The sequence below is a fragment of the Manis pentadactyla genome (assembly GCF_030020395.1).
Source record: "Manis pentadactyla isolate mManPen7 chromosome 15 unlocalized genomic scaffold, mManPen7.hap1 SUPER_15_unloc_1, whole genome shotgun sequence".
NCBI lineage: Eukaryota > Metazoa > Chordata > Mammalia > Pholidota > Manidae > Manis > Manis pentadactyla.
In genome coordinates this window covers 5,352,465-5,370,905 of record NW_026644588.1, presented here as the reverse complement: position 1 = coordinate 5,370,905, position 18,441 = coordinate 5,352,465, and the positions used below count along the sequence as shown (strand labels likewise).

At 49.1% G+C, this 18,441-nt stretch overlaps 4 protein-coding genes across 4 annotated transcripts in view; 1 reads left to right on the top strand and 3 right to left on the bottom strand.

The window, feature by feature from the left end:
• Window positions 1-1,053, bottom strand: part of LOC130682304 (uncharacterized) — a 35,936-nt gene extending 34,883 nt beyond the window's left edge. The window contains exon 1 of the mRNA XM_057496690.1: window positions 425-1,053. Coding sequence (XP_057352673.1) covers window positions 425-1,053 — 629 coding nt within the window. The remainder of the gene's footprint in view (window positions 1-424) is intronic.
• Window positions 1-18,441, top strand: part of LOC130682275 (zinc finger protein 709-like) — a 100,585-nt gene that overhangs the window by 55,287 nt on the left and 26,857 nt on the right. The window lies entirely within an intron of this gene.
• LOC130682303 (phospholipid phosphatase-related protein type 2-like) lies at window positions 5,414-8,161 on the bottom strand. The gene is made up of 5 exons (XM_057496689.1): window positions 8,141-8,161; window positions 7,914-8,090; window positions 7,218-7,340; window positions 6,845-6,896; window positions 5,414-6,710 (listed from the first exon to the last, which is right to left on the bottom strand). Exons 1-5 carry the CDS (start codon window positions 8,159-8,161, stop codon window positions 6,373-6,375), a joined length of 711 nt encoding a protein of 236 aa, XP_057352672.1. The 3' UTR covers window positions 5,414-6,372.
• Window positions 12,595-18,263, bottom strand: LOC130682276 (uncharacterized). Its single transcript, XM_057496592.1, has 2 exons — window positions 17,936-18,263; window positions 12,595-13,884 (listed from the first exon to the last, which is right to left on the bottom strand). The coding sequence occupies exons 1-2, from the start codon at window positions 18,152-18,154 to the stop codon at window positions 13,501-13,503; spliced, it is 603 nt and encodes a 200-aa protein (XP_057352575.1). The 5' UTR covers window positions 18,155-18,263; the 3' UTR covers window positions 12,595-13,500.

The window sequence follows — 18,441 nt, the reverse complement described above, 5'->3', positions numbered from 1 at the left end:
AGCAAGGAAATGGAATCGGTAATCCCAAATGGCAAGGACGACAGGCACCTCAGGAAAACACTTAATTCTGAAGGCGCGGCCTCCGGGGGCCTCTCCCCCGTCGCCCCGCCGCGGGTCCCGCCTCACCCTCTGCTCGCCCGGCCCTCGCCCTCGAGGCCGCCGCCGAAAACCTCCACACGCGGCAAGACGCCCGCCGGCCTCCCCGCCTGCGCGGCCCCCGCCCCTCCGCCTGCGGCCCCGTCCCGGGCGGCGGCGGCAGGTCGGCGGAGCGGCCCCGAGCCAGGCCCAGCGAGGACCCAGCACGCGCGTCGGCCGCCCCACGGCCCCGCGGGCCCCGCGCTGCCCGCCGAGCCCTCGCACGAGCGCCCCCTCACCGGCACCACCGCGCCCGCAGGCGGAGGCAAGGGTCCCCGCCGCCACGTACCTTGGGGCCCACAGAGCCGTCGCTGTCGCCTTCACCCCTGAAGCGGGGCCCGCTCTGGACGCTCCGCCGCAGGTCCCCGGCGGCCGGAGCCGCTTCCCGGCCGGGCTCTCGGCGGCCTTGGCGAAGCGGTCGGCGGGGGACAGGCGGCCGCACGCGCCGCGGCCGCATCGGGGTTCCTGGTCGCGCCGCGCGACGGCGCCAGGCTGGAGGCGGCCGACCTGGACGGGCGCAGGTACGGCCGTGGCGGCGGCTCTACGTGCGAGTCGATCGCCGCCCTCCGTCCGCCGCGGGAGAGTCGCGAAGCGGCGAGTGCGGCGCCGGGGGCCCAGCGGACGAGGTAGGCGCCGCTGGCGCCTCGGCGCCGGGAGGGAGGCGTAGCCGAGCACAGCGCGGGTCCACCATCTGGGCTCCGCCGGGTTCGCAGCGCGGGAGGGCCGGAGGGCCCGGACACGGACGGCGGTCCGGAGCACGGACTGAGCCGCGGGAGCAGTTCCTCCTGGCGGTGCAGGCGAACCTACTGACTCTTCAATGTAGGGGCTGCGACGCCTGCAGCTACTACGCAGCCGCCGGAGATACGTTTTCTGCGCGCGCGCCCAATGGCTACCCGCTCCGCGGAGCCGCTCCCTCATTGGCCTGGAGTACCGTCAGTCGGGGGAGGGCCAGATCCGGACGCCCCACGCTCATTGGCCCCAACGGCCTTCATACGGGGGCGGGCCTGCGCGGGACGCTGCACGCTCATTGGCCGCGAGGGCTGTCAGGCGGGACTTTCATTTCTTTCAAAGTACTTTCTAAGTTTTCATGACATAACCCACGTGTTATTTGTATTTATTTATTTATTCATTTTGGTGTCATTAATACACAGTCACATGAGCAACAATGTGCTTACTAGATTCCCCCCATTATCAAGTCTCCCCACACACCCCATTACAGTCACCGTCCATCAGCGTAGTAAGATGTTGTAGAATCATTACTTGTCTTCCCTGTATTTACTGCCTTTCTCGTGTCCCCCCGCTATATTATGTGTGCTAATCGTAATGCCCCTTTTCCCCCTTATCCCTCCCTTCCCACCCACCTCCCCAGTCCCTTTTCGTTTGGTAATTGTCAGTCCATTCTTGGGTTCTTTGAGTCTGGGGGCTCCGTGGATCCTGTTTGGGGTATGGAAGAAGCAGGGCCATAGACGAAACAAGGCGCCAGCAGAGACAGATAGACTTGGGCAGGAAGAGGGAGAGAGCCAGGGCGAGGACCTTGTTCGTCTCGTTCACTTTGGTATCTGCAGCGTCCAGAGCAGTAATCAGCTCATTGTAGATTTTCAGTATGTGCTCGTTAAATGAATGAATGAAGAAAGGAAGGTAGGGTGATGAGAAACTGGGAGAGGAAGGATAAAGGTGAATGCTCCAGCGAAATCTGGCTCCGCCCCAGAGCTGCCACTCACCCGGTTACCCTGGCAACTCTGTTTTCTGGTAACTTCAAAGTGGTGCGTTGCCAGGAGACCCAGGGACAGGGCGGAACTGAGATTTTTCTGGGCTTTCTCTCTCCCTCTGAGGCCAAGAAATGGCTCACAACATGCTCCAATACACCCACCCACACAGCTGGGCAGCCTCACACCCCTACACACACACACACACACACACACACACACACAGTAGGACTCTGCATGTGCTGCACTTCCAGAATCCCCATCACCCACAAGCTCACAGCCCTTCCTTATCTTGACACAAAGCATCCCATACACAGTCTCTTCCACATTCACGTTCCCATAAACTTTCCTTTGTGAAACACCAGAATACACTGATACAACCATACCATTGCTACTACACACATAACCTGCACACTGTTACACTGCCTTGTCAAATGCTTCCCAACCATCATTCAACTCACTTTGCAACATTACATGCACAGTTACATGCACAGGAGCGTGATGATCACAGCCCAGAGCACTTAGCTCCAAGACATCCCTGTGGCTCATTTTCCTGCTCCTATTCAGGTCTCTGCTCAAATATCACCTACTCAGAGAGACTTTCCCCGACCACCTGTGTGAAATCACACACCCTTCACTCTTTAACTGTTTATCCACCTTTGTATCTCTTCAGATAACATCACTTCCAATGCTATGAATTTATTTTATAGCTTCTCTGCTGGCTAAATTTCAGCTCCACCACGGCAGTCATTATTTTGTTCCCTGCTGGGTTCCCACCTAGAACTACACCTGGCACACAGGAGGTGCTCATAAATATAGGCTGAATACATTGGCAGAGATGCATATATTTGGCATATTTCTTGTGCACGCAGTACTTCTTTCACTCCTCAGAATCCCCTCTTCATGTCCTATTGGAAGGATGCTTACCTTAGAGGGGCTCCCTAGAGGAAGGATAGCTCAGGGACAATCTGTGCTTCTCCTTCATTTTTAGCAGCTCAAGTAATTAGTTCATTCAATGAACATTTATTGAGAACCTACTGTGTGCTGGGCCCTGTCCTAGGCATGTGGGTGTGAGCAGAGAACAGACAAGTCTCTGTCCTGGTGGAGCTTACATCCTAGCGAGGAAGAAGATAATGACCACTGAGCATAACGAGGGATTTAAATAGTCTATAAGCACATGATAAGTGTATGCAGAAAAAGTTTGTACAGGGAAGGAAAGTTGGAAGGGCCACTTGTTTTCTTTTTGCAATTTTGAATAGGGTGGTAGGGGCAGACCTCACTGAGAAGGTAACATTTGGGGAAAGGCTTGAAGGAGCTGAGGGGATTGAACCATGCAGATACGTGGGGGAAGAGCCTTCTAAGGGAAGGCGCCCTGAGGCATTGGCTTTTTACACAGAATGCTGTGAGGAACCTCAAGAAGGTTTGAGCAGACAGGGGCCATGGTCTGATTTATATTAAAACCAGAGCTCGGTTTTAATGACTTTGAGATGCTGTGAGACCCCAGGGGCACGTCAAGAAGACTTGAGTAAGTGTGTAACCTTAGTCTGGGTTTGCTACCTATCCATTTTGGGGTGGGGTTGTCGGCAAGGCAAGGGTTGCTGTCTCCACCCTCTCTAGCAGGGCCAAACACTTGTGTGTCCAGCAGCCCCCACTTTACTCTTTCTTGGCCCGCGCTTAACATCAGGACCATGGACGGAGCCAGACGGGCGGTTCTGGGTGCTATCCTCTGTGCTGAAGTTTTGCTTCTTTGTCGCACACAGAAGCTGTGCAACAGGAGGGACCGCAGGTCTTAGGTGTGCAAACCCTGGAAACAGGCGGTCTGGTCGGTGCAGCAGGACGCTGCCCCTCCTCTGCCTTCAGCCCTCTCCTACTCCCATTTCATTTATTCAGCCCCAGCACCTCCTCCATCTCCTCTCCCTCTCCCTGCCCTTCCACTTGCTCAGTTCCAGCCACACACCTCTCTGTTCCCTGAACACATCAGGTACATTACCACCTCAGAGCCTTCACGCTTGTTGTTCCCTCTGCCTGGAATTCCCCTGACTACCCTCTTTAAAGTGCAAACTGTGTCCCTATTCCAGTTATCCCATTGTCTTCTCCAGCTAAGTGTTCTTATCATTATCAAGGTCTGATATATCAAATATCCCAATCCTTGACCTAAATCCTTGAACCTAGAGTTTGGAATTCAGAATTTTTCAGAATTGTGAGTGGTACTATGGTATAAATACTACATATTGTATAATACACCTAGTGGGACCTGGGATAATATCTCAAAATCAACCACTTTGTCTGTAACAAAACATAAAGATATCCACATCAAGTTAATAAAAGCTTTAATAACTACATGTCAGTCCAGGTCAGGATTTGCCACAAATGAATTATGAAAGAGATCTTGGTTTATAGACCTTGTTGAAATCTGGAATTGTGGCTTTGTACCTATCATACTTCCCTTGCTTATTCTCTGTCTCTCCCTAGTAGAAGGTGGGCTCCCAGAGGGCAGGGACTGGCATCTGTTCTGTTCACTGCTGTGGCCCCTGTGCCTAACTAAACAGCACCTGGCACACAGTAGCTGCTCCAGAGTGCTGAATGGATGAAGGAGGAAGGGAGGGAAGCCGACTCCCCTTTCCTAGTTCCTGGATGACGCGGAGTCCTGAGTGGCCTATCTTGAAGCACCGCAGAGGCACGGTGTAGGGGTGGGTGTTGTGTGGCTGCCTGCCTGCTCCTACCCTCCCTGGTCTCCACTGGGTCCTCAGAGGTTGGGTCTCAGCACAACAACACTATCAGAACCCCTGCTTGCATCCATGCAGCTAGGGGTTTGGTTTGGAGATTCTTAGTGCCCTGGCCCTATTCCCTCTGCCCTCTGCACCATGGCCATGGTCAGAAGGAGGCCAGATGCCTGGAAAAGACAGTCATGTGAGGCCCCTCACCACATGTTTGTGTGTTTGTGTGGGGATGTCCACATTTGACAGTTAAAGAAAAGAACAGATCTGTGGAGCATAAGAATAAAGCAAAAACTGAAGGAACAAAACAGCAGCAGACTCACAGAACCCAAGAATGGACTAACAGTTGCCAAAGGAAAAGGGACTGGGGAGGGTGGGTGGGAATGGAGGGAGAAGGGGAATAAGGGGCATTACGATTCACATACATAATGTAGGGGGGACACAGGGAAGGCAGTATAGCCCAGAGAAGGCAAGTGGTGACTCTATAGCATCTCACTACGCTGATCGACAGTGACTGTAATGGGGTGTGTGGTGGGGCCTTGATAATGGGGGGAATCTAGTAACCAGAATGTTGCTCATGTGATTATATATTAGTGATACCAAAATTTAAAAAATTAAAAAAAAGAAACCAGCAGAGAATTTAAGTAACTTTCCAGAGGCCACACAACCAGAAAATACTGAGTCAGGATTTAAAACCAAGTCGTTAGCTCCTTGGTCCCACAATGCCTTTCCACAGTTGCCCTCAGACACACCCACACCCAGACTCACCAACACCTAGATCCATGATTAAAGTTCTTCTTACCCTGCAACCCTTCTACCCTGCAAGGGAAGGAAGGCAGGTGGCCAAACTTCTGTTACAAACAAGTCTTTATTAAAGATGAGGAGGGAGCAGGAAAGCGGGGGCAGTGTCTCCTCTGCCCAGTGCCTTTGGCTGCCCGAGGAGGGGGAGCCCTCTCTGCTCCACCCATGTCCTCTATAATGGCACATCTGCATGAGGCTGAGGCATGGGGAACGGTGTGGAGAACAGGGGTGGGTTCCAGGAAAAAGAGGCCCCTTCCCACAGCCCTAATAACTAACAGAAGGGTTTACAGTGACCCGGGCTCAGGCAAGGGGAAGCACAGCACCCTGAACCCCAAAAACCTCTGAACTGGGGCTAGCCCTGCGTAAGTAGGGAGTTAGGAGGGACTCAGTGAGAGGTTGCACATGGGGGTGGGGCTGAGACAGGAATAGGTGCCCCAAGGACCCTGCCGCGGGGGAGCCTGCCCCCACCCTCCTGCTGAGCATTCTCATTCTGAGAAGACCCAGTGACAAAGGATGACCCCACCTTCCTCCTCTCCTTGGCACGTGCTACGACGTTGGCGGTCCCCCATTGACTGGAATCATACCCACCCACCTTAGAAATTCTGAAAACCAAGGACTCCTACTGGTTGTTCAGACGCTGAACACTGCCTGGAGTTGCCCTCTGCCTGAGATTCTAAGAATTGACGGGGCAGGTTCCCATTGGCTGAAGTAAAGTCCTTTTGGTTAGAATTCTGAGAACTGGGGGTTCCCACTGGCTGGCAGTTGCCAATAGGGTCAGGTTTTGGCCCTTAAAGGAGCCACCCTAGAAGCCCACCTCCTAGTTATGCCCCTTGGATGGTCCCGGAGGACAAGAGAGGCGGAGGGTCCCCCTAATGTCCTTCCAGCCAGTCACTGATACCTTTTGCCTGGCTGGTTTGGGGACAGGGGGCTTTGGCACTCACACGGCACACGCACACACACGCATAGCAGGGGAAAAACGGGGAGCGGGTAGGTTCTGGGTGGGTGGTGGGGCCTCACAGCAGGTGGTCACTGCTGGCAAATAGGTAAGGGCTGAAGCTGTCCCGGTGAAAAGGGGAGGGGTAGAGTCCGCTCAGGGTGTACAGGTCCCGCAGTAGAGGTGTGGGCAGCAGCAGCTTCCGACCACGTCCGCCTCCCCCACCTGGCCCCCCAGGCCCCGGGGAGGAGGGTGAGGGGCCCTGGCTGGGAGCTGGTGCAGGCACAGGCAGGGGCAGCGGTGTCGGCTCAGACCTCAACCGAGGGTGGGGCACACAGGGCGACGAACACATGGCTGGAGCCCTGGAGGACACGCAGCTGGGGATCAGGTGGCCATGGCGGGTGCACTTCTGCGGCTCTGAGGGTCAGGGAGCAGAGATCAGGGCATCAGAAAGCTTGGGAAGGGACCACGAGAACACAGGGGAGACCTCTGCGGCAGTGACTGCCATCTGAAAGTCCCCCCTGGTTACCCCCCACTCCTTCGACACTCACTGGGTGGGGTGAGCCGTGCCGGTGTCCAATGCGGCCTGCAGGCCTCGGGTTTCTGAGACAAAGAGGCAGAGGGAAGGGGCTAGCGGCCCCCCAGGCCCTGCCGGCCACAACCACGAGGGGGCGTATTGGGAAGAAAGCCCAATGGAAACATCAACCAGGATTCTCAGGATTAATCATGTCCCCTTGGGAGGGAGAGAGGAGACGGGCACTTGTTTCTGGGACTGTCCCCCAGGACCTAGGCCTGCAGAGATGAGTCATTGCCCACCCCCCCCCATGGCCCTGAGATCCCCATCTCTTGCCTAACTTCCTGCCTCCCTGGTCCCCCTCCACCTACCACCCTCTCCAGCGGGGAGCGGCCCCCAGCCCCCCTTACCTGGGCCACACTAAACTTTTCGAGGGGGCTCTCCATGGCGGGGGCTTGGCCCAAGTCCTCCCAGGGGGAGAGCCTTCGGCCAGAAGGCAGCCGGCTCTGGGAGTTGTGCACGACACAGGTGACCTGGGGCAGAGAGCATTTTGCATGTTGAGGCCTGAGGCCAATAAGTAGGAGTTGTATAAATACCATCCCCATTTTTCGGATAAGGAAACTGAGGCTCAGGTTTCCAAAAGCAGCTAACATTTTTATGGCGCTTCCTATATGGCACCACTGTTCTTTCCATTTTACCAAGAGGTAGGTACTGTTATTTAGTCCAAAGGGTGGGAACAAGGGGAAGGCAAGTAAGGCCAAGTTGTGCAAGAGCAGGATCGGATACTGTCTGCATTTAAAATTTCAGTATTTTTGGACATGGAGTTGTTCACATTAATTTTGATTTTTAAAACGGTTTCATTACAATATTATTTATCTTGATTACTGAGTGGGTTTGCGCCTCCTTCAATTCTGTGCTCAAAGCGAGTGCTTCACTTGCTTGGCCCTCTTCCTATCATCCCGTTTCACAGACGAAAACCTCCAGGCAGCGAAAGGTTGAGAGACTCGCCCCAGGTCCATACTCTCCACCATCACGCAGGCCTGCCTCTTGGGTCATGGAGCTGATGAAGGGTCTGCCATACAGGGATGGATGGGAAGGTGGCTCACCAGAAAGGTGGCGATGGCTGCCCCGGTAAGAAAGCCAGCCAGAACGTCCGACAAGTGGTTGCGGTACTCAGCCACGCGGACCACGACCACCAGGAAGGCAGGGCATAGCAGGGCCAGGCAGACCGAGGGTTTGACCAGGCAGGAACCCTTCACACGGAACATGAGTGTCAAGTACATCTGTGGGAGCCAGACCGGTGAGGGCTCATGGGGTGGTGCAGCTGCCAAACCCGAGTGGACACTGCGTTCATGGTTAGGGGGAGTGGCCGATTCCCCAGGAATGACGCTGGAGCGGGAGGCTGAGGCCAGGGACTCCAGGAAAGGGAGACAGGGGAACAGGAGTTCGGGGGATGGAGTCACGGACTCCCACTGGGTCCTTCCAGTGATGGGGATGTGGGCAGAGCACCAAAGAGCAGTGGACAGTTCTGGGGCCTGGTCTCCCCAGGATCAGTCACATACCCGGAAAGATGCTTGCTTGGGGCAAGGCCTCAGAACTAGAGGGTGGAATTGGGGATCAAGGGGCAGGTTCAAGAGCTCATGATCAAGTAGGATTGCAAAGAAGGTACAGTATTAGAAAATCCATGAACATCATCCACCAACTCAGCAAAAAGGAGGAAAAAAACCACATGATCACGTCCACAGATGCTGAAAAAACATTTGACAAAATTCAACATCCATTCATGATAAAAACTCTCAACAAAATGGGTATACAGGGCAAGTACCTCAACATAATAAAGGCCATATATGACAAGCCCACAGACAACATCATACTTCACAGCGAGAAGCGGTAAGCTTTTCCTCTCAGATCGGGAACAAGAGAGGGATACCCACTCTCCCCACTGTTATTCAACATAGTACTAGAGGTCCTGGCCACGGCAATCAGACAAAACAAAGAAATACAAGGCATCCAGACTGGTAAAGAACAAGTCAAACCATCACTATTTGCAGATGACATGATATTGTGCATTAAAAAACCCTAAAGACTCCACTCCAAAACTACTAGAACTGATATCTGAATTCAGCGGAGTTGCAGGATACAAAATTAATACACAGACACCTGTTGCTTTCCTATACACTAATGATGAACTAGCAGAAACAGAAATCAGGAAAACAATTCCATTCACAATTGCATCAACAAGAATAAAATACCTAGGAATAAACCTAACCAAGGAACCGAAAGACCTACCATACCCTGAAAACTACAAGACACTCTTAACAGAAGGTAAAGAGGACACTAACAAACGGAAACTCATCCCATGCTCCTGGCTAAAAGGAATTAATATTATCAAAATGGCCATCCTGCCTAAAGCAATCTACAGATTCGATGCAATCCCCATCAAAATACCAACAGCATTCTTCAACGAACCAGACACATGTTTATGAGATAAAAAGTACAGCATTTCGTCAGGAATAAGAGTGAAGCATGGATCTCCTACCTTGCGGTGCTGAGCATCGGGGTCCGTGGCACTGACGAAGTCAGAGGCACACATCGAGCGAGTAAAGGAAGTAAAGAGCACCCTTGCCTCACCCAGAGGCTGGGGCGGCCCGGAGAAGCAGGCTGGAAGTCAGGCAGACAGAAAGAGAGACACTCCTCATGGATACCCAGTCGGGCTCTCGGGCTCTGATTCCAGACACGCGGGCCTTTGGGAAGCCGCTGAAGCGCATCCTCAGCCTAGACTCTCGCAGGTGCCCACGGCCTTCCTCAGTCCCTGGCGTCCAAGGAGATGCCTCTGAAGGGGAATCCTGGCCTCCACTCAGGTGACTTTCCCGGCTCCCAAGGGAGACGGGGGATCCACTGAGGGAGACGCAGGGGAACCTGGCGCTCGAGACTTTGAGATCGGCAGCCGGGCTAGTCCCATTTAAGTGGCTGACGAGCGCCCGATGTTGTGTGCCATAGACGGCTTCCTTCTATAAGGACAGTGAAGGAAAAGGCAGGCTCGGATGCCTATACTCACCTCCGAAGTTATCCCGGACGAGCCCCCAAAAACGATGCAGCTTCTCACACCACAAGGGTATGAAACTAGAAATAAATTACGCAAATAAAATGAAAAAGCCTAGCACCGCGTGGCGGATTAACAACATGCTCCTAAACAACCAACGATTCAATGACCAAATAAAAGCAGAGATCAAGCAAGCAATATATGGAGACAAATGACTACAATAAAAATTGAACAAGGCAAAAATCTGTGGGACACAGACAAGGCGGTGCTAAGAGGGAAGTATATCGCAATACAGGCCTCCCTCAGGAGAGAAGAACAATCCCATATGAACAGTCTAAGCTGAAAACTATCACAAGAGAAAGAAGAACAAATGCGGCCCATAGTCAGCAGGAGGAGGAACACAATAAAGATTGGAGCAGAAATAAATAAAACCGAGAAGAATGAAACAATACAAAGAATCGATGAAAGCAGGAGCTGATTCTTCGAGAAAACAAACAAAATGGATAAACCCCTAGCCAGACTAATCAAGAGAAAAAGAGAGCCTGCACACACAAACAGAATCAGAAATGAGAAAGGAAAAATCACTACGGAAACACAAAGAATTAGGAGAGAATACCATGAAAAATTATATGCCAACACACTGGATAACCTACAAGAAATGGACAACTTTCTAGAAAAATGCAACCCTCCAAGGCTAACCGAGAAAGAACAGAAAATCTGAACAGACCAATTACTAGGAACAAAATTGAACTGGTAATCAAAAAACTACCTAAGAACAAAACACCTGAACCAGATGGCTGCACCACTGACTTTAATTAAACATGTACCGAAGACCTAATAGTCATCCTCCTTAAACTTTTCCAAAAAGTAGAAGAAGAAGGAATACTTCCAAACTCATTCTACGAGGCCAGCATCACCTTAATACCAAAACCAGGCAAAGACACCACAAAAAAAGAAAGTTACAGACCAATATCGCTGAGAAACATACATGCAGAAATACTCAACAATCCACTTCTAGGAATTTACCCAAAGAATGCAGCAGCCCGGTTTGAAAAAGACAGATGCACCTCTATGTTTATCGCAGCACTATTTATAATAGCCAAGAAATGGAAGCAACCTAAGTGTCCATCAGTAGATGAATGGCTAAAGAACATGTGGTACATATACACAATGGAATATTATCCAGCCATGAGAAGAAAAGAAATCCTGCCATTTGCAACAACATGCATGGAGCTAGAGGGTATTATGCTCAGTGAAATAAGCCAGTCGGAGAGAGACAAGCACCAAATGATTTCACTCACATGTGGAGTATGAGAACAAAGAAAAACTGAAGGAACAAAACAGCAGCACAATCACAGAACCCAAGAATGGACTAACAGTTACCAAAGGAAAATGGACTAGGGAGGATGGGTGGGAAGGGAGGGATAAGGGGGTAAAAGAAAGGGGGCATTACGATTAGCATGTATAATGTGGGGGGGACGACATGGGAAGGGCTGGGCAACACAGAGAAGACAAGTAGTGATATTCTACAACATCTTCCAATGCTGATGGACAGTGACTGTAATGTGGTTTGCAGGGGGGACTTGGTGAAGGGGGGAGGGTAGTAAACATAATGTTCTTCATGTAATCGCAGATTAATGATAACAATTAAAAATGAATAAATAAATGAAGGAAGGAAGGAAGAGCATCAGAGTTAATACCATTACCTTTGTGGTAAGATACAGCTAAATTTAACATAGTGCTCCACTTACTGTTATAAGGCCACAGATTAACTGTTGAATAGCCTTAGTTTCTTCACTTCTAAAATAGGGAAGGATAACTGAGCCAACCTCATAGTATACAATTTAACATGACTAGCACAATTCCCATTGCACAGCAAATACACAACAAGCATTATTAGCATGTATCTATCATAAGTTCTTCCTATCAAACATGAACTCATGAAGGTAAGTTTTCAATGGAGGTTATAGGACCAACCTTAGATAGACTGGTGAAGACCAGACTCTTACTCAATGCCCCAGAGATGTTACTTTTGCAAAGGCAACGTGCTACAAAGAATTTTCTTCCTTCTCTTTATTTTTCCAGTCAGCTCACACAATACACTTCTTGTTACTGAGAGCCATCAGCAGATTAGCTCACTGGAATTAAAAAGATCCATCTTCTGGAAACAATGCTTAAGAACAGGCACAAAGAAGCGTGAGTAATTCTGCATTTTCAAACACTGTCCTCAAGTTAATTTAACCTGAGCTGTTTGTGAACCACCTAGAAAGTCTAGAATCAGTACGGACAGGCTGAAATCAATGGACCACAGAGAAGAGGAGACAAACTCCAATTGGCCACTTCACTGAGACCAGGGGAGCCTTGTGAAAAAAAAAACCAGGTGAACACACATTTTATATGCTCCAGATGCTAACAGTTCAGATTTGCAATGGCAATTTTTAGTTTTCCTGTGTTCTTTAAAGGAAAATTCTATCTTTATGCATACATATATGTATGTGTGTGTGTGCGTGCGTGTGTGTGCTACATGTATAGTGTGGAAAACACTTTGTATATTGAAAAGACAAAAAATAAAAGCAGCTCTGAGCAAAAAAAAAAAAATACTGAAAAACATATTAGCACACCAAATTCAAAAATACATAAAAAAGATCATCCATCACGATCAAGTAGATTTATTCCAGGGATGCAAGGATGGCACAGTATTAGAAAATCCATGATCATCATCCACCAACTCAGCAAAAAGGAGGAAAAAAACCACATGATCACGTCCACAGATGCTGAAAAAACAGTTGAAAAAATTCAACATCCATACATGATAAAAACTCTCAACAAAATGGGTATACAGGGCAAGTACCTCAACATAATAAAGGCCATATATGACAAGCCCACAGACATCATACTTAACAGCGAGAAGCTGAAAGGTTTTCCTCTGACATCGGGAATGAGACAGGGATGCCCACTCTCCCCACTGTTATTCAACATAGTACTGGAGGTCCTGGCCATGGCAATCACACAAAACAAAGAAATACAAGGCATCCAGATTGGTAAAGAACAAGTCAAACCATCACTATTTGCAGATGACATGATATTGTGCATTAAAAAACCCTAAAGACTCCACTCCAAAACTACTAGAACTGATATCTGAATTCAGCGGAGTTGCAGGATACAAAATTAATACACAGACACCTGTTGCTTTCCTATACACTAATGATGAACTAGCAGAAACAGAAATCAGGAAAACAATTCCATTCACAATTGCATCAACAAGAATAAAATACCTAGGAATAAACCTAACCAAGGAACCGAAAGACCTACCATACCCTGAAAACTACAAGACACTCTTAACAGAAGGTAAAGAGGACACTAACAAATGGAAACTCATCCCATGCTCCTGGCTAAAAGGAATTAATATTATCAAAATGGCCATCCTGCCTAAAGCAATCTACAGATTCGATGCAATCCCCATCAAAATACCAACAGCATTCTTCAACGAACCAGACACATGTTTATGAGATAAAAAGTACAGCATTTCGTCAGGAATAAGAGTGAAGCATGGATCTCCTACCTTGCGGTGCTGAGCATCGGGGTCCGTGGCACTGACGAAGTCAGAGGCACACATCGAGCGAGTAAAGGAAGTAAAGAGCACCCTTGCCTCACCCAGAGGCTGGGGCGGCCCGGAGAAGCAGGCTGGAAGTCAGGCAGACAGAAAGAGAGACACTCCTCATGGATACCCAGTCGGGCTCTCGGGCTCTGATTCCAGACACGCGGGCCTTTGGGAAGCCGCTGAAGCGCATCCTCAGCCTAGACTCTCGCAGGTGCCCACGGCCTTCCTCAGTCCCTGGCGTCCAAGGAGATGCCTCTGAAGGGGAATCCTGGCCTCCACTCAGGTGACTTTCCCGGCTCCCAAGGGAGACGGGGGATCCACTGAGGGAGACGCAGGGGAACCTGGCGCTCGAGACTTTGAGATCGGCAGCCGGGCTAGTCCCATTTAAGTGGCTGACGAGCGCCCGATGTTGTGTGCCATAGACGGCTTCCTTCTATAAGGACAGTGAAGGAAAAGGCAGGCTCGGATGCCTATACTCACCTCCGAAGTTATCCCGGACGAGCCCCCAAAAACGATGCAGCTTCTCACACCACAAGGGTATGAAACTAGAAATAAATTACGCAAATAAAATGAAAAAGCCTAGCACCGCATGGCGGATTAAGAACATGCTCCTAAACTACAAACAGATCAATGACCGAATAAAAACAGAGATCGAGCAATATACGGAGACAAATGACAACAATAAAAATTGAACAAGTCACCATGTAACTTATTCACTATGTAAGAATTTGTACTCCATGTAAGAACTTGTTCGTTATGCATCAGAAGATTGGAGACTGACGAAAATTAGGCTTGGGGTGGATTAATGATTGTGCATTGAGTATAGACCCCTCTATACAGAATTTTATTGTTGTTAACAACCATTTGATCAATAAATATGAGAGATGCCCTCACAAAAAAAAAAAGAAAATTGAAGAAGGCAAAAATCTGTGGGACACAGACAAGGCGGTGCTAAGAGGGAAGTATATTGCAATACAGGCCTCCTTCAGGAGAGAAGAACAATCCCATATGAACAGTCTAAGCTGAAAACTATCACAACAAGAGAAAGAAGAACAAATGGGGCCCATAGTCAGCAAGAGGGGGAACACAATAAAGATTGGAGCAAAAATAAATAAAACCGAGAAGAATGAAACAATACAAAGAATCGATGAAAGCAGGAGCTGATTCTTCGAGAAAACAAACAAAATGGATAAACCCCTAGCCAGACTAATCAAGAGAAAAAGAGAGCCTGCACACACAAACAGAATCAGAAATGAGAAAGGAAAAATCACTACGGAAACACAAAGAATTAGGAGAGAATACCATGAAAAATTATATGCCAACACACTGGATAACCTACAAGAAATGGACAACTTTCTAGAAAAATGCAACCCTCCAAGGCTAACCGAGAAAGAACAGAAAATCTGAACAGACCAATTACTAGGAACAAAATTGAACTGGTAATCAAAAAACTACCTAAGAACAAAACACCTGAACCAGATGGCTGCACCACTGACTTTAATTAAACATGTACCAAAGATCTAATAGTCATCCTCCTTAAACTTTTCCAAAAAGTAGAAGAAGAAGGAATACTTCCAAACTCATTCTACGAGGCCAGCATCACCTTAATACCAAAACCAGGCAAAGACACCACAAAAAAAGAAAGTTACAGACCAATATCGCTGACAAACATACATGCAAAAATACTCAACAATCCACTTCTAGGAATTTACCCAAAGAATGCAGCAGCCCGGTTTGAAAAAGACAGATGCACCTCTATGTTTAGCACAGCACTATTTACAATAGCTAAGAAATGGAAGGAACCTACGTGTCCATCAGTAGATGAATGGCTAAAGAACATGTGGTACATATACACAATGGAATATTATCCAGCCATTAAGAAGAAAACATATCCTACCATTTGTAACAACATGGATGGATCTAGAGGGTATTATGCTCAGTAAAATAAGCCAGTCAGAGAGAGACAAGCACCAAATGATTTCACTCATATGTGGAGTATAAGAGCAAAAGAAAAACTGAAGGAAGAAAACAGCAGCAGAATCACAGAACCCAAGAATGGACTAACAGTTACGAAAGGGAAAGGGACTGGGGAGGATGGGTGTGGGAAGGGAGTGATAAGCAGAAAAAAAGGGGCATTGCTATTAGCAGACATAATGTAGGGGGGGCACCAGGTGGGCTGTACAACACAGACAAGACAAGTAGTGATTCTATAGCATCTTACTACACTGATGGACACTGACTGTAAACGGTATGTGGGGGTGACTTGACGATCGAGGGAGTCTAGTAAACATAATGTTGCTCATGAAATTGTAGATTAATCATACAAAAAATTATAACAACTGAATAAAAAATAAAAATAGAAACGATTATCATTTAAATTTGAAGGAGGGATTAAACAATTTCCAGATAAGCAAAAGCTGAGAAAATTTAGCTCACACCACCCATCTCTACAGTGTAGTTTGGAGGGACTGCTATAGATGGAAGCATTCCTCAGGTTAAATAGCTGTCACCAGAGGTAATAAAAAGGGGCATACAAAGAGTACAGAACACCATACCTAATATACAAAGAATGAGGAGGGGAAAAAAAAAACAACCTTCAGGTTGTGTTTGTAATAGCATACTTAAGTGAGTTAAGCTAGATTCTTAGGTAGTAAAGAAGGTACCCTTTACCTTTTGGTAACCACGAACCTAAAGCCTACAATGGCAGTAAGTACATACCTATCGATAATCACCCTAAATGTAAATGGTCTGAATGCACCAATCAAAACACACAGAGTCACTGAATGGATAAAAAAACAAGACCCATGTATATACTGTCTACAAGAGACTCACTTCAAACCCGAAGACATACTCAGACTAAGAGTGAAGGGATGGAAAAAGATATTTCATGCAACTAATAGGGAGAAAACAGCAGGTGTTGCAGTACTTGTATTGAGCAAAATAGACTTTAAAACAAAGAAAGTCACAAGAGACAAGGACGGGCATTACATAATGATAAAAGGGTCAATCCAACAAGAGGATATAACCATTATAAATATCTATGCGCCCAACACAGGAGCACCTACACATGTGAAACAAATACTAACAGAATTGAAAGGGGAAACAGAATGCAATGCATTCATTCTAGGAGACTTCAACACTCCACTCACTCCAAAGAACAGATCAACCAGACAGAAAATAAGTAAGGAGACAGAGGCATTGAACAACACATTAGAACAGATGGACCTTACACATCTACAGAACTCTCCACTCAAAAGCAGCAGGATACACATTCTTCTCAAGTGCACATGGAAGATTTTCAAGAATAGATCATATACTGGGCCAGAAAAAGAGCCTCAGAAAATTCGAAAAGACTGAAATTGTACCAACCAGCTTCTCAGACCACAAGGGTATGAAACTAGAAATAAATTACACAAAGACGACGAAATGGCCTACAATCACATGGAGGCTTAACAACATGCTCCTAAATAACCAGTAGGTCAATGACCAAATAAAAACAGAGATCAAGCAATACATGGAAACAAATAATCACAATAATTCAACAACGCAAAATCTGTGGGACTCAGCGAAGGCGGTGGTAAGAAGGAAGTATATTGCACCACAGGCCTACCTCAGGGAAGAACAACAATCCCATATGAACAGTCTAAACTCACATTTAACTGAACTAGAAAAAGAAGAACAAATGAGGCCCAAACTCAGGAGAAGGAGGGACATAATAATGACTAGAGCAGAAATAAATAAAATAGAGAAGAATAAAACAACAGAATGAATGAAAGCAGGAGCTGGTTCTTCGAGAAAATTAACAAAACAGATAAACTCCTAGCCAGACTTATCAAGAAAAAAAGAGCCTACGCACATGAACAGAATCGGAAATGAGAAAGGAAAAATCACTAGTGACACCACTGAAATATGAAGATTAGAGAATACTATGAAAAATTATATAGTAACGAACAGGATAACCTAGAAGAAATGGTCACCTTTCTAGGAAAATGCAACCTTCCAAGGGTGACCCAGGAAGAAACAGAAAATGTGAACAGACCAATGACCAGCAAGGAAACGGAACCGGTAATCCCAAATGACAAGGCCGACAGGAGCCTCAGGAAACAGTTGTGAACCCTGGAGGCGCTGCCTCCGGCGGCCTCTCCCCCGCCGCCCCTCCGCGGGTCCCACCCGACCCTCGGCTCGCCCGGCCCTGGCTCCCGAGGCCGCCGACGGAAAACGGCGCACACGGCAAGACGCCCGCCGGCCTCCCCGTCTGCGCGGCACGGCCCGCCCCCTTCGCCTGCGACGCCGGCCCGCGCGGCAGTGGCAGGTCGGCGGCGCGGCCCCAGGCCGGGCCCCGCGAATCCCCCACCCGCGTCAGCCGCCCCCCGGCCCCGGGAACGCGGCCGAGCCCCTCGCACGCCCGCCCCCTCACCGGTCCGCCGCGCCCGCAGGCGGAGGCAGGGGTCCACGCGCCCCCTCCAGGCCCGGCGGCCACGTACCTTCCGGCCCGCAGAGCCGTCGCTGTCGCCTTCACCCCTGAAGCGGGGCCCGCTCTGGACGCTCCGCAGCAGGTACGACGGTGCAAGGCTGGAGGCGGCAGAGCTGGACGAGCGCAGGTCCGGCCGGGGCGGCGGCTCGAAGTCCGGGCCGATCGCCGGGGCCGCCGGGGCCTGCGCGCCGGGAGGAAGGCGCAGCCGAACACAGCGCCGGTCCACCATCTGGGCTCCGCCGCGCTCCGTGCGGGGACGGGAATGCGGGCCGGAGCAAGGACTGAGACGCGGGAGCAGCTCCTCCTAGCGGCGCTCGCGAACCTACTGACTCTTCGATATGGCGGCTGCGTCTCCTGCGGCTACTACGCAGCCGCAGGAGACCCGTTTCGTACGCAGGTACCCACCGGGATATACTGATGAATAAAACATGCCAAGTAATGGCGTCTAACAGGATGGATTCAGGACAGATACTGTAAAGCAAAGAACCAGGAATGGATTTGTCTTCAACTCAGACT